Source organism: Hesperophylax consimilis, chromosome 24 (genome assembly GCF_061612785.1).
Source record: "Hesperophylax consimilis isolate HC1 chromosome 24, BYU_Hcon_1.0, whole genome shotgun sequence".
Lineage (NCBI taxonomy): Eukaryota > Metazoa > Arthropoda > Insecta > Trichoptera > Limnephilidae > Hesperophylax > Hesperophylax consimilis.
Genome location: NC_142859.1, coordinates 23008107 through 23024733, shown reverse-complemented (window position 1 = coordinate 23024733; position 16627 = coordinate 23008107). Strand labels below are relative to the sequence as shown.

General features: G+C 32.9%; 1 protein-coding gene across 1 annotated transcript in view; it reads left to right on the top strand.

The window, feature by feature from the left end:
- Nucleotides 1-16627, top strand: part of LOC149412104 (uncharacterized) — a 257694-nt gene that overhangs the window by 215888 nt on the left and 25179 nt on the right. The window contains exon 5 of the mRNA XM_089646300.1: nt 7754-7862. Coding sequence (XP_089502426.1) covers nt 7754-7862 — 109 coding nt within the window. The remainder of the gene's footprint in view (nt 1-7753; nt 7863-16627) is intronic.

Here is a 16627-nt window from a genome sequence, read left to right as displayed (position 1 = left end):
TTGGCACAGAAAGAGGGTGTTAACGTGTTTTCTAATTATAAAACGCGTGAATGTTTCTTTATTGTGTACTCTAGTGTTTATTCAAGGAATGTTATAATTGTGGATAAGATGGGGAATTGAGTAAACCTGAGTCTTAACAATTTGTACTCAATTAATTTTCTGTGAGAAGATAAGAGATATTGTAGATTAGAGATTAGAGAAGAAGAGAAATATGTCACGCTTACAGCTTTGAAATCACGTATTGGTGCGAGTGCAGACACGCTGAGTTTCTGTGGGTAAACTCAAAGAGAGCATAAGAAGGTAAATATATCTTATAGCTAAAAAAAATACCAAGTCGTAATATAAAAATTTTAACTTCGCTGTGTTTTAAAGAACCATCTATGAATGCAAATCGACAGATCTAATCACTGTAATACGAAAGCCAGAATTCATAACAATAATAAAATAACATTTGCATGGCGCAGTTTTGTGTTACATTACTTTAATGTACCTCAGTATAAAATTATTAAAACGTTTGCTTCAAAACAACAGATTATTACGACGTTTACAATATTTTGTGTGTGTTAACTGTTCATATTTTCAAAGAGAGTCATAAATATGAAATGCGTCAAACTTTAAAATACATGTTTGAGAAATAATCAAGCACGACTTTCAGGTTGCCCGTAAAGTGTGCACTCAAACAGTGTTTAACTAAATACTGGCTGGACGCAAAAGTGGAGTTGCTAATGTTTGTTCGGCGGAGGAACCCTTTAGATAAAGTAGGAGAAAGTTTCTGAACAGCGTGTGTTCTGTGTTGTTTTGCCGACAGAGGCGGACTAGTCTGACATCCTTCACCTTTCGGCTTAAAAAAATGAACCAGCCTCGACATTAACTGTCAGATATACTTGTATACTGTAAACTTGTTGTTCTTATTACATTACGATGATCGTATTTCTTGCGTTCTAACGAAGTAAGGGTGCCACGGTAAAAAAATGTGGTTAAAACAAAGTTTCATTAGCTAAATCTTGGCAAGCCGGGTCGTAACAGTTTTTAAATATGTTTTTTTTAACGTTTTGTTTGTGTGTTCATAAGCATGAAATAAAACTTTTAAGACGAAAAATTTTATCGCTTTGAATTACAGTGTGCAGATAACCTGATAAATTTATATTTAAGTATTGCATAAAAAAGGTCGCGCAGCGTTCTTTCTATTAATAGGTGTATGTTTTCTTACCTCGATCTTGTAGGTATGTATATTCTCACTGTAAAACAAATTCCGTCTAAAATAAAGCTTTCGCTGTAAAACAAATCGTGACTCCCACTCCAATTTCCACAGTGGACAAGGTTCCTCAACTCTTCCCGGTTCTGCGTTGCGTAGAGACTGGAGAGCAAAGGACACCAACGTGCCGGACACCAGTGATACTTGGTCACTACAGCGCATTGGTGACTTTCTTCTGCTTCTCCTGCCTTTCACTCAGCTAGTGACTATGAGTTTCTTCAAGTTGGAGTCTTTAACTTGGCGAGCAACGTATCCAAAGTATCTTGAAGTACGTTGTAGGCTGTAGATAAATAGTTGAAAGCATATTGTGAACGGCCAGCTCCTCCAGAATAGAGTCATTTATGCGTCTGACTGCATTTATCACGTGTAGCCAGCCATTGGTTGGTTTTTTTAAATTCTTCAATCTACCCAACTTTCTGAAGTGAAACTTCTTTACGCGCGTTATGCAATTTCGAGGACCGGAGTAAAACCAACTCATCATCAAAAACCGTGATCATTTCGCTATAGGAGCCTAGCCAATATTATATACCTACTTTTGGTCGCTCTCTAAACTCAGCTTCGCGGTCTAGAGGCAAAACGCCCGATTGTCGTCGTGAAGAACCGAGGTTCGATCCCCGCTTTAACTATTTTTTTTTTCTTTTTGTGATTTTTTTAATAATGATTTTTTTTAAAGTGATAAAATGCTCTCGTGCTGCGACTTTTAGATATTTTGACTATATGATATTTTGGTCGAATACGTAATAACCGCGGTCTAGAGGCAGAGCGTTCGACACTCGTTATGCAGGACCCGGGTTCGAATCCCATTTTTTTATAACTTTTAATTTTTTTTATCAACGATTTGTAATAATGTAGTAAAAAATTAGATAAATTTGTTAATTTAAATTTAATTTACTGTATGGTACCTATATGATATTTTGGTCGAAATATAGCTTACAAATCGAACCGGTAGAGTCGCTCGGTATTTTGATTAATTATTTTTATTTATCAACGATTTGTAATAATGTAGTAAAAAATTACATAAATTTGTTAATTTACCTTTACTTTAATTTACGGTACCTATATGATATTTTGGTCGAAATATAGCTTACAAATCGAGCCGGTAGAGTCGCTCGGTATTTTGATTAATTATGTTTTTTTATCAACGAATTGTAATAATGTAGTAAAAAATTTCATAAATTTGTTCATTTACCTTTTCTTTAATTTACGGTACCTATATGATATTTTGGTCGAAATATAGCTTTCAAATCGATCCGGTAGAGTCGCTCGGTATTTTGATTAATTATTTTTATTTTGAATCATTAAAATTACTAATCAAGGCCGATAACGCGATTGCGCGGGACAAGTCAATTGAGGAGTACACGTTGTATACGCGGTTCTCGTCGCGCGAGATACCTCTCCTCGCGGTCTAGAGGCAGAGCGTTCGACAATCGTCATGCAGGACCCGGGTTCGAATCCCATATTTTTATAAATTTTAATTTTTTTTATCACATGCTACTTATAAATATGTCAATAGACAGAAAAAAAGAGAGAATGAAATGAAAAGAGAGAGAAAAGAATACTAAAAATTCCGTCGTGCGTAGGCTTGCCACACACTGTATTTTTTTATTGCTTCTTTCCCTGTTTTCAAATAGATACATTATTGATTTAACTTATATTTTATCATGCTGATTTATTTTAACTGTAAAAATTTGGATGCAAAGATACTTAAAAACTATTAATTAATTTTGGTTTATATGTAATTAAATATCTATTCACTTACAAGTTAAATACGAGAAGAAGTTCGTTAAGAATTTTCTTAGCGGTCATTTTATTGTTCGTTAATCCCAGAGCACTAAATTATCTTTATTTTATTGTTTTAAATTTTAAAAATGTTGTATTTTCCGTTCGTGATTTCAAGGAACTTTAACGGTTCTGCGGCAAAATAATGAACTGTCCGTACTTGTTGACAATCAAAATGTGGTGACAGCTGACACACTTATCGTATTATTTCTTCAATTCAATTGTTCAATTGTAATAATAAATGTAAATTTTAATAGTTGTTACGATACTTTGAAATTAATATTATTCGAAACCGGAGAAAAAAACTTTAAACGTTATATTTGTTAATCGTACAGCTAACACATTTTAACTCTAAATAAAACAAGAACTTTTAAACCCAAAAGTGCTATGAACTGATTTTGGACATTTGTGTCGTTAGCATGCTTTAATTCTAAATAAACCATTAATTTAATATAAAAATTTACAACTAAATGTAATCAAATGTCTAATTATGAAATTTGGTGGAATAAAAAAATTTAAAGTAAACTTAGTATACAAGATTATAAAAGAGATGCTTAGATGTGTTAATGTAGAATGGATGAATAACGAAAGCAATGCGAGGACCTTTGACGCGAAAATGAATAGAAAACATGGCACTACCAAGTAAATAAAATGATAAGGTCGGTTTATGTCATGGTTAATAATAACGAAAGTAATGTGAATGAATTACTCATTAAAAATAATATAAAGTATATTTGCGGTACGTTCCAGAGCGTAAGATACTCTCAGTATTGCCCTGGTGTAAGACAACCATTCAGAATTCAAAAGTCGCTTTAAATGGCTTTGGCCATGTTTGGTGAGCAGATCTGAATATTTCAGATATTAGTATAGACTTTCCCACCTTCCTCTACCTCATCTCCTACCCCTTCTCACTACTTTCAGCTTCACAACATATAACATACCCCAATTTAAGATACCATAGTTTCTTGTGTGGTTTAACATAAAAATTTAAAAGAAAATACAATAAGAGATTAATTCAATTTCTTCTAAAGGCAATTATAAATACATTTACGTGGTCCGGTCCTGCGCGCCATCTACCAGCAAACCGGTATCACATAAAGTGCAAGTTTCATAACGTTACATCTAACATTATGTTAATGTTTTATTTGTGCTGCATTACGCAAAGTGTTGCAAATGAGTTTGAAAATACGCCAAATTTATAACTCGCACTTGACGCGGGTTTGAAACTGAATTAGATGGACATTTTCCGAGCGTTTTACCGAGTGAAATTAAAATTAGTTTAGCAAAAGAAGTTGTGGATAGTGGTAAAGCGTAGATCACTACTTTTACAAGTTCGCTGTTAACACACCTTTAATAGCGATGTGGCTGTTCAATTTGCGAGTAGGAATTTGTTATTGGGTGTGTAAAATAACAAATAGTAATAGGTTAAGCTAGAAAATAACTTGATCTGTATAAATAAACTATTTGACGTGTGGGCGGCGTTGCTCTACTTTTCTATACTTTCAATAAATATAATATCCATGAGTTATATACACAAACCTTTCGGAAGAAATTCTCTAAATGATAGTGAAAACTCTATCAAACTCCGTTCCATAGTTTATTTATACTGGGTTTTTACAGATGTTTTCACTTACGTGAGAACTATCCAGTAACAAAAACTCAGTTAAGTTACAGGCAAAAATCTAGAATTTACATACATACAGGTAAAAATGCAATTAAATACATGTTAAGGTTGCGTACAATTTAAAAACCAAGCAAACAATAATATGAAATTATACATAAGTTCAGTAAAATGACAAATAATACTAGGAGAGACAAGAGACACGAGAGTTACAGTGATACATAATATAATTATCTTAACATATTATTTAGCAGCAGCAGATTTTATTTATTTTATCTCATTAAAATCAACAGTTTGCAATACGCCTGCTTTATTCTTGTCAAATCTACTTAACTAGAAAACCAGTTAAAGTATTAATTAACAAAATAATATATTAACAAATGAACATGTATTACATTTATATAATTGGTGACAGGATAAATCATTATATAAAGTCATGGAAATCGTTATATAAAGTCATGGAAAGTGATGAAACAAAGACTTTAAAAACTGGGTTAAGTAGGTTACGTTAGGTTAGGTTAATTATTTTTTTTCATCGTTTTTAATGACTTTATGTCACTTTTTAAAAGTGTGCTGAATAGTCACTGTGTTGAGTTAGCAGTCGAAAAGTATGTAAAAAACTATATACAAATATATTTTACGAATAAAGGAAACAAAAAAAAATACATAAAAAAGGAAAATATAGAGGTAAGCTTCTACAGGTCGTACGTATTGCGGAACGAATTCATAAATAAACCACTCACTAGATAGATAGCTTTGGGCTTCAGATAAATATTCATTTGAATCCTACTTATTATAATATACACCAATGAAAAACTCTGAAAGTTTATTCCACAGACTTTCAGAGTTTTTTATTGGTGGATAAAGTTAGACAACAATATGACGTCTTAATTTTCAATTTTCGATCGAAGTTTATCCCCTCTGATCGCATATAACGGATGTATTAGCCGTAGTACGGTGTAGTGCGTCCACTGTATTCGGATTGCCGACGCGACGGCCATTATTTAAAATCGGATTTTCATAGCAAACGGATGAAATAAGCGTGCGTTCTGAATGCAAAAGCCGGCCGAGCGGGTACGTCCTCCGGATCTGCAATCCATATAATGTCATCGGCAAGAATAATTGCCCCTCCAAGATTCTGCATCGACATTACCGGCATTCCGATGCGTGCGGCCCGTCCGGTGCGAATCGGCGGACGTACGTGTATAACTAACTGTACAAAGAATTGCGGATCCGTCCGATGCATATGATGCAAACCTGTCGTCCGGTGCGAATCGGCGGACGTACGTGTATAACTAACTGTACAAAGAAGTGCGGATCCGTCCGATGCATATGATGCAAACCTGTCGTCCGGTGCGAATCGGCGGACGTACGTGTATAACTAACTGTACAAAGAAGTGCGGATCCGTCCGATGCATATAATGCGGACCTGTGGACGCTTATCTTAAACATGACTTGCATTAATCAAGGTTTTTGTCTGATTTGCGTTCAGACTGAGTAAATTATACAATAAAGGTGCAGTCCTATGCTGAATTAAAACAAATAATAAAATTGAAATAAAATTAATGTGAAATGATCTTGCAATGAAACTAAAAAATACATATAACCAAAGAAATAAGTCAGACAAATTCAACACAACGAAAGTTAATTCTTCAGTGAATTGCAGTCTCGTAGAAAATAAATAAGAAAAGAAAGTATTTAATAAAATAGTGAAATGTCCTGCATAATTGAGTTGAGGGCGGATAAGGACTGACGCGACGCGTGACTAGAATCAAAGAGGGCAATCTAGGAGGAGAGAAGATATTTTTTGGTTCGTCGTATTGATTTATCCGCCTAGAGGTCACTCAATTTAAGACGCAAATTTAGGCGCCACGCAATAACAATAATATTTAGAAGTTTTAGCAATACTTATTTTCTGAAAGAAATTAATAATAAACATAAACTATTTGGAGGTGCCCAAGAAACAAGTAAATTTTAATTGATTACTTCGTGGTATTTCATAATTTATTAATTAAATATAATACAGAGTGTTTTTTCAGCACGTAAGAGTGATAGATAACTTCATTATCGCCCTGGTGACAGACCATAAATGTTTGGTGACAATATCTGAATAGCCAGATACTTCTCAGCTATTTCCTCCGTATCTCTTTTCCCTCACTACTACTTTCAGTCTACATCATAACCCGATTGGGGATGCCATAGTCTCACTGACTCCAGATGGTTGGGAGCAGTTGGTACTCTTGTGCGGTAATCACAAAATAAGTTTTATAAACACATGATGATTTTTTCCAAATTTGTATTTAACGTGATTTTTATTATTGAGTCAATATTCATGCTATATCCCTAGCTAATTTGTTTTTAACACTTCGCTTGGGCATGAATGCAACATACAGCGCACTTGAGATGATTATTCACAAAAATGGCGCTATACAAATTATCAAATTATTTTACTTCATTTAATTTATTTTAATTCATTCAAAAGTTTTAATTAATTTGTATTAATTTTAGACTTCCTTTAGAAACCATAGTCATAAATTCGATTATGGTTTCAGGTTACAATTATCATTGTGTTATAAACAGATTACACAAAATTGGTAACTCTTATGCTATGTTAGCTGATTTTTTTTAATATGACTCTATTGAAGTATTAATCAGTCCTAAGTAATGAACTAATAAGTAATGAATGAATTTTTGATGTGCATATTTGAACGTTGTCATTGCATAACAGTTTTTTAGTTTTTGTTTCTTCTTCATTCCTTTAATTTAGTTTTTACTATAGTAGATTCTTTTTATAATGTCTTGTTTAGTTTTATAATTATATATATATTTTTTTTTCTTTTTTTCTATGTTTTAACATGACCAAAAATCACCTCAAGGGCGCTTAACAACTTAATTTATGCAATAACAATTTATGTGGATACAACAAACAATCAAAAGGAATATGTGACAAATAGAGGATAGGTAGTACCTACCTAACAGAACGTTCGTAGATGATTGCCTTTTCCCGAGCAAAGGGAAGTGGTACTCGAATTAGCCACCCAGCACACGTCCCACATACGAGTATCTCATTGTTCTAACCGTTATTTTTCTGTTCCCAGGACTGGACCCTACAGATAAAGTTCGTCCAGAAGAGGGATGCTGGACTATACGAGTGCCAGGTCTCGTCACACCCTCCCACCAGCATATTTATACAGCTCAATGTTGTCGGTAAGCTTCTTCCTTTGTCGGGCTGACTATATTACCTATTTAAACACTGGAGAGATTATTAACGGTTAGAAATGTGTTCTGGACGCTTTTGTATGCTCAAAGTAAGCGCAATTGCTTTAATAACTAGGCATAACCGATGCGTTTTGGGTATTCCTAGGACTTCAGAAACAAATCTAAAGAGATGGATGATTTCCAGCTTGGCAAACCATATTATTTCAGTTAATATTAGTAGAGACAACGGAGCTTATCATGGTAATCGATCTATTTTTACAGTAGCTCTATACTAGAAACCCCTCAAAAAATAATTCCCCAAAGGGCCTATGTCGTCTTTAAAGATTCTGTCTGGGGGATCTGTATATGAAAATAAAGGAAAGGAAGTTTTAGGAAGGAAAAGGGTATAAGGGGTGAGTAAGAATCTGGGAGGCTGTGTGTCCAGGAGCGACGGACGTATGATTCCATCCTTCCACTGCAGTGAAGTGAAGTTCTGATATTGAAGTTTGGAGTCCTGCTGGAGAAGTCAAAGGGTCTCCCTCAACCATTATCTCCCGATGCGGCCTGCCACGCAGTTAGTGGGCAGATGCATCAGCCACCAAGACCCAGATAAGCCTCAACCCACGAACCCAGGCACCCTTGCACCACTAAACCTAGCGAAAGTTTTGAAATACCTATGGCAGAAGTATTGATTCTCCAATAAATGGTTCCCGTGCGGCAGTTGAAACTATACCAATTTGACGGCTATCCCAAAACTAAATGCCGAAAACCACATTAATTTAACCAAACCTATGAGGATTATAGCGCGCAACATGGTATCACTTATATACACACTTCACCGCGATTGACACTGAAAGCATGGTCTTTCAGAAACAATTTTTTCCTTACCGAGAAAAAACACGACCTCTAAGGGCCTTACTAGTAAACCGGTTTTTAATTTTACACAAATAATAAACAACTATTAATTTGTGGTAAATATTTTTTTATCCGTTGTACAAAATTTAAAACAAGTAAGTCTATTATAATAGCCACGTAACATTTTTTAATACCCACCAGAGTTTAAAATTCTGAGGTGCAAAGAAGTCGTTATAATTATTAAAACAGACTGATACAGACCAAATATTCAACAGCTGTGACGTACTAGAGATATACGCCAATTATACGTTAAAACACTACTAAACTACATTTTTGACAAAAAAATTAGATTAATTTTAATTTCAAGTTAGACAAGCGTACAAATAAAACATAAAAACTCCGACAGTAAATTCAAGCTTTGGACAAAGACACTACTAATACCATACTATAAAAGCATTCAACAGTGTAAAACTTGAAATTAAAATTGAGGAAATTAAAAATAAATTCACACACAAAATTACAAAATGGATTAAAGAACAAAAAAGACAATATTACCAAAATGTCATAGCATAAAATAAAAATAAAACCTACACGTAACACACAAAACCAATATAAACACACATCACTCACAAACACAAAAGATTATATTTTAAATGTATTATTTTCTCTTTAAATGTATTATATAGATTATATTTTCATATTATAAAATGACGGCCTCAGCACGGGCAAGTCACCCAGTGAGGCCAACATTACTTGAAAACTTTGAAATGTAAAAAATATTGTACCAAATAAAAAAAACACGATTTTTTTAATAAGAATCCAGAAAATCAAAAAAGATTGACACTGCACTAACTGACACATTTGCTAAAGAAGGACAAAGCGCAAAACGGTATAATGCTGCAAAAATTAATCACGATAATACTTTTAATCACGTTTTCAATGACACCAAAAATATTTATTAAATTATTGAAGACAATATTAGCGATTCTTGAATGAACATTTGAAACGGAAAAATCATAAAGAGTTACGGTCGAATCTAGAAATTGAACCCAGAACCCTTTGCCTTGACGGGCGCCGCACAGTGGGCCGAAAATCGCTTTTCATAGACATAGAGACTTGAATTTTCAAGGGTATTTTTTTTTGGCTAGAAATGGATTCTGCTGATCATTACCATGCTAAAAAATGTCGTACGAAGCAATTGCGTGTACAAATGAATGAGTTACACTTTTTAATGTTGATGATTCATTTAATGCTTAAATGCTTTTAGGCTTGCAGTGTAAATAAAATATTGTAAACTAGACAAAGCATACTCATATGTGAAGCATTAAAATGAATCATCAACATAAAAAAGTGTTTTTTTCAACTTGAGGATTTTTTAAAAAATATCGCAAGTTGCGCCACAATACGAAGTATATCAAAAAAATACAAATAAATAGTAGTATACCTGTGTGTAAGGATATAATGGCTAACTTTATGATTCCAGAGATAGCCTCATTTTTAATGTCAGTGCCATACAAATTTTTCTTAAAAAAATGATAACTCCTTCATTTGTACACGCAATTGCTTCGTACGAAATTTTATAGATCAGCAGAATCCATTTCTAGCCAAAAAAAAATACTCTTGAAAATTCAAGTCTCTATGTCTATGAAAGGCGATTTTCAGCCCACTGTGCGCCACTCTACCAATTAAGCTGATGGGACCCTATATCCTTTGGCAAAAATATTTATTGTGTTGTATACGTAATATGCCAATTTTTCTCCAATAAATGACACTTCTGTCGGTCAATCTCTTCAGTGGACTGTAGGTACAGGAATGTACTTGTTTGTATTGTAGGTCTTGGAAAGGGAAGTAATTGGTAGTTAATTGAATAGTTTTTATTTCAGACAGAAGAGATCATCTCAGATATAAAGATTTTAAAGAAATAGTTTTGCAATTCAATTCAATACAAGCCCATTTTGATCATAGAAATTGGCTATCCGCTTTGTTCTGGAGTTGGATCTCAACATTTTATCGATTACCTATTTTTTCTTCAAACAATTAAAATATCTGTATTATTACAAAACGAAAGTCTGTCGTATGAATTCCTTATCTTTTTAAACTATGTTTTTGCTAAACAGTGATCAAAGGTCAACAATTATGTAATTTAACTAAACAAATATGGTCAAATATATATATTTCATTTAAACTGTACACAATTCGAGTGAAGACTAAAAGTGATAAAAGAGACATCGGTCATGAGTTAACTTCTTTTAACTTAAAATAGAAAAAGGATAATATAAAAACTTTCTAATTTTAATTACGATCAATGGTAGAGTGGTCGAATGTGGAGAAATTGGTGTGATATGGTTAATGCGGTAGAAATTAGGGTAAAAATTTCTGTTCACTTTCACAATATTTTATCCATCTGGATTCACTGAAATGTAATTTTAGCTACGTTTTCTCGAAATAACCTTAAAAACAATTAATGTGTTTATTTTATTTAAAAAAAAAAAAAACCTATAAGATCAGTTTAAATGACTTTACAACATGTTGTACTTTTAAGACTTTTCTATATTTATGAAACCACTGAAAAGTATAATCCCAAAAATGTTACTGGAAGGTTTTATTAAACCACAGTCGATATATGATTTTTGTAGAACGCGAGTTCTTTTTTTAATTACTATCTAATACGATAGGATCAAAAATGAGTCTAAAAAAATCATTCAGTCCCATTTAAAATCAAAAAAAATAGTTATTGCCAAATATACAGCAGCTAAAATCACATAAAAAACATGGTGCTTCAAATTTGCAATACATGCACATTGCTCATAGGTTTATAGAACTGATCTAATGTAGGTATATATTGTTACTCGTAGAGTCCTTAAAATATTTAATTTAGTATAGACTTTGTCAGAATAAAAAACAGTTAAAAAGTATATGTAATTACTTCTCATTACTTATTAATTACTACAGTGCAAAAGTTTTTTTTTAATATCTACCAAAGCTTCTCATAAAGAAAGCAATTTCAATTTTATTTAATTACAAGTATATGGCGTATTATGCGTATACGCAAGCCAAGCCAAATTTCTCTGCCAAAAAAATAACCAGCATCTTTATAAGGCATTCCCGAACAGGAGAATAAATAAAAAGAAAAGGGCTAATAAAAACAAACAAAAAATCGAATGCAAGCCAAGAATGTGAATATTTTTTTGTGAAGTAATAAAACCTTAATAGCAATACAGAGGCGTGCTCGGGCAGTGTTTTTATGTATTATTATTATTATACATTTACATACATGGATCTTGCTTCCATGATTACATGAAATTTCGGCAGGCGGGTATGGTTACATAGTATATTATACAACCCAGTAACCGTTCATTGGATAACCAATACCTCTACCATAAGTCACTCCAAGTAATTCACCCTTTCACGCTTTTCAGTGTGAGGATAGATTCATATGTATGTCCTGGATACACTGTTCCCAGATTCCTACCCACGCCTCATACATTTTCCTTCCCAGAACCTCCTCTCCTTAAATTCTTTATAAAAACCTTCACAAAGCATTCACAAAGATGACATAGGTGTATGTCGGAACGGAACGGAAAATATTTTTCTTATTTATGTGTCGAAATAATACTAATAAAACAATAAGGATCGAAAAACATATAATATTTTATTAAGTCTGTCAATTTGAAATCTCACCTACTCGATTGTTTCTTTTAAGTATCATTATTAAAGACTTTCGAAACAAGATTCTAAATAGATTTCAAATAAAGCTTTGGTACCCAACTACCAAATAACTTATTTGTCGGTTTAAAAATAGTTTTTTGTGCTGAAAAAAAATAGTTAGGGTTGGGTTGCATATAAACGTCAATGATCTAACAGCGCCATTTTTGTTCAATTGATCGGTTCCTATTAAACACCGATTCTCGGTGAGTTTCAACTTTTGATTAAATCTTGATTGAACCCCCGCATACCCAATTTCTATCGATTTATAGCAAGTTTCTCGTTAACTCTTTGAATTTTTAAGCTACAAAAAAGTTATTTTTGAAGATAATATCTATACATTTGTTGTGCCGTTGATTATATGAAATTCCTTCGATGGTCAATCGCAAAGTTAGCTCCAAAAATTATTTAAAACGTTTTTTACTGTTATTTAATATGTTATAGGCATTAATCTAACAAATCTTTAAATGAAACTAAAGAATTTTTCAAGTGATTTTTGCTCTGTTTCAAATTTTCGCTCAATTATTATTGTTTTTTTTTAAGGCGATGCCAAATGTAGTAATGCAAAATCATGTGTTTTTGGTTTGAAAATTTGGTCGCCTAGAAATGTTTCAGATGCTTTAATTAAATACTACGAGTAGAATACATCTTGGCCTTTGAAATATTCGAGTATTTTTGAGATAAGTCTTTTTATAAGCCCAGAAAAAAATTATGTAAAGGCCTATGAAAACTGCTTTAAAGTTCAAAATCTCCTACTTACGAACCCATTTTCGGTTATGATTATATTGTATAATGTGGCAAATTAAGTTATTTATAAAATGATCGAAAAAAAAATTTATATTTCTGCCTGAACATCCACAAAATAAAATAAAAGGCAATTTTTGGCCATGTTTTCTTCTTGCATAAATGAAAACAGGCGGATGGTGTTAAGCGGGAATTTAAACCTTATCGCCATCTACGTAAGGGTTGTTATGTTATTGATAGCCGCTCAATTTATAATATTAGACGACGTAGTGCATCGCCTTAATAATAGCACGCTCCCTCTAATATTCGTATTTACATATCTCCCTTTCAAACTATCTTTGAACGCTTACTACGGAGCCTTAACTACCGTCAAAACATAACGATCATGTTATTATGCTTGTCAGCTAATCACAATGTCTTATTATTTACATATTTCTTACTTTTAACCTTCATGTTTTTGAGTTGTGGATATAAAAACGCATGACCCTGCTTTCTGCTAGCGCCTGAAAATGGCAATTGTCTGGAGCAAATTGAGAGTGAACTGAATGTTTTGAGAACGCAACGTCGCGCGTCGGATGTTACAGAATTTGACTTTTACTAAAGTTTACTAGCCAGAAACTTAACGAGTGAAAAAGCAGCTGTCAGTAATGTTATCTTGACCACATTATTTTAGAATATTGTCCTTGACCACCTTATTTTAAATTTAAAGGTTCTTTAACAGTTCTTCAGAAACCTTTTTTAAACTTATCTCGAGATCTTTTATTACAGCAAAAAAACAAACTTAAATTTAACAATAATTACGGTGAAAGAACCCTTACTATATTGTATGAAAATATTAAATAAAGTACCAATGACAAAAACTTACTATTTATACCTCTAAATTATGGACGATAAGTGGTCTCTAATCTGTATTTGGGGTCAGTATATTTTCGATTTTAGATCTTTGTGATGTATCCAGCTTTTTATTTGAGTTGTTATTGTTCTGAGTTTTTGAATTAGAGTGGGCTTTTGTTTTAGAGCTTAGTATCATAGTACAAGAAGGTTTTTTTCCCAACGTTCTATTTGTAGTCGAATGTTGGATATGTTTTTGACCCTGAGATCTGGTGATTCTAATATAGCCGTTCGTTTTTTATTTCTTGTGTGTTTGTATTTATTAATGTAAAAGAGTATTGTTTTAGATAAGAGTTGTTTAATTGACACGAAATATCATGGAAGATTGAAGATTGAAGAATCGAAGATTGTTGAATTGATTTCAGGATATTGTCATTTGCACTGCCTGGAATTCGAACTTAATTACGTTTTGCAATTTGACTGAATCTAATGAAGTACCTACCTTTATTTATAAATCATTTGATATACTCCGAAATCTTTTATTACCCACAGCAAAACAAAACCTTTTTTTGTAACCTAAACATCTAAAAGAAAGAGTTAAAAAAATAGTAAATTAAAGTATACTGAAACAAAATTGACTAACTACGTATTTTTTTACATTAACCCCATTCAGAAGACACTGAGTAACATAACTTCCTCAGAGTCTATGCCACCTTCGAAGATGGTGTAGGGGGTTCTTGTATGGTATGGTAGCTTAATTAAGGTTGTATTATTTTTTGAACTACCGAAAAAATCGAACCCACAATAATTTCTTAATAGTTTAAGCCGATTAAGGATGATTAACTCACCCCATACAATAACCAGTATGATGACGTTTGCCTGGTTATTTTCTTTGTGTGTTTTCCTTGATATCACATTTTGCAACGAAAGTTTTTGCTATGTCAATCTTTCTTGGGGGGAGTTCCCGTATCAAGTAAATATTGGAAATTGAAAAAGGTTAAATCGTGTACTTTTGTAAAAAAAAACTCTCAGTTAATATAAAATTATTATATTATATGTTTATAAATTATATTATAAAGTATGTCTATCAGTTGGGTACGTCTGGTCTCATTTTAAATACGTCAATAGATTTCTGAAAGCAATCGAATTTTCTCTTAGGGCCCGTTCCCACTTCCGTTTTCAAATCGGAGGCGGGTCCCGTTTTAAAAACGGATGGCCAATGGCCCTGTTCACACTACCGTTTTAAAAACGGATCCGTTTTAAAAACGGACCATACTCTACGAAAAAAAATAATTGTCGATTCAACAAAAACATGTTATTTGCTCATTCTTCAGTAATGGTGCCCAATGGACGACGATGAAGCTCTTGTTGTCATGTTGTACTTATTAAAAAGAAGGAAAAAAGTGAAAAGAAAATTTTTAGTACACCCAATCATAGCCGAATGATTTTCCGTAGGAATTTTCCAAGAGTTAATTGGTGAGTTGAGAAGTGATGAACTAAAGTTCTTTAATTATTTTAGAATAATAATGATTGGATTATTTATATAGCGCCGTTTTCACCATGAAAAATCACCTCAAGGGCGCTTAATGGCTTAAGAGAATGTCTATCACTTCCTTTAACCATCTACTGGAATGAGTTTCAGAGAGCTTAACATATCAAAATACAAAATTGAGAAAGTGCATTTATTTTGTCCTGAAGAAAGGCTATCGATATTTTAAAGTAAGAAAACAATAACAACTCAAATATTTTTTATTATGTGTTTATTTAACTAATACGCTCTTCCGTGCATCTCATTAAAGCTTTAAAATTTAAAAAAAGTAAACTTAAAAAAATAAAAATAAAAATTTTGATGTACAATAGTTGTGTACACCAAGTGTTTTGTTTTTATTTAGTTAAAGATAAAATATTACCATACTCTTTCTTCGACCAGTGGTATTAAATTTTCGGGATTTATTTCCTTATCCATTATTGTAGTTTTGATTTATTTACTTAACAAAATAACCAAATACAAGCACGCAGCGTGCTTGCTTCCTTGCGACAGGGAGCGGGCGGGGAGGGGTCGGGGTTTGGCGGGGACTCTGCCGGAACGACTGGACGACAAGTGTGAACAGCTCCATACAACACTATGAGCGAGCGTGTTCCGACACGATTTGAAAACGGACGCGCTGCGTAGGCGATCCATCCGACAAAAAATGTCGGATCCGTTTTCAAATCGTGTCGGACAAGTGTGAACAGCTCCATACATCCACTACAGCCACTAGGGCATCCGTTTTTAAAACGGGACCCGCCTCCGATTTGAAAACGGAAGTGGGAACGGGCCCTTACTAAAAGAATGCGACCATTTCATATGACTATTAGGATAAGGATATCTGGAGATCATTTTTCGTATGAAAGTAACATAATTGCTTTACTCAATTGACGAGGGTAAGATCATTTTTTTTATTATTTCGCTTTTAAAAAATTGTTATGAACTTAAAAAAACTATTACTCTTGATCTATTTTTCACATTATAATTTAAAACTATTAAACAACCTATGTTGAGTAATATATTAGAAGAAAGGAGAGTAAGTTTTTACTTTTTCTTTTCTAAACAAAAAAACAAAAACAAAAAAAAAACAAAAAACACAAAAAACAAAAAT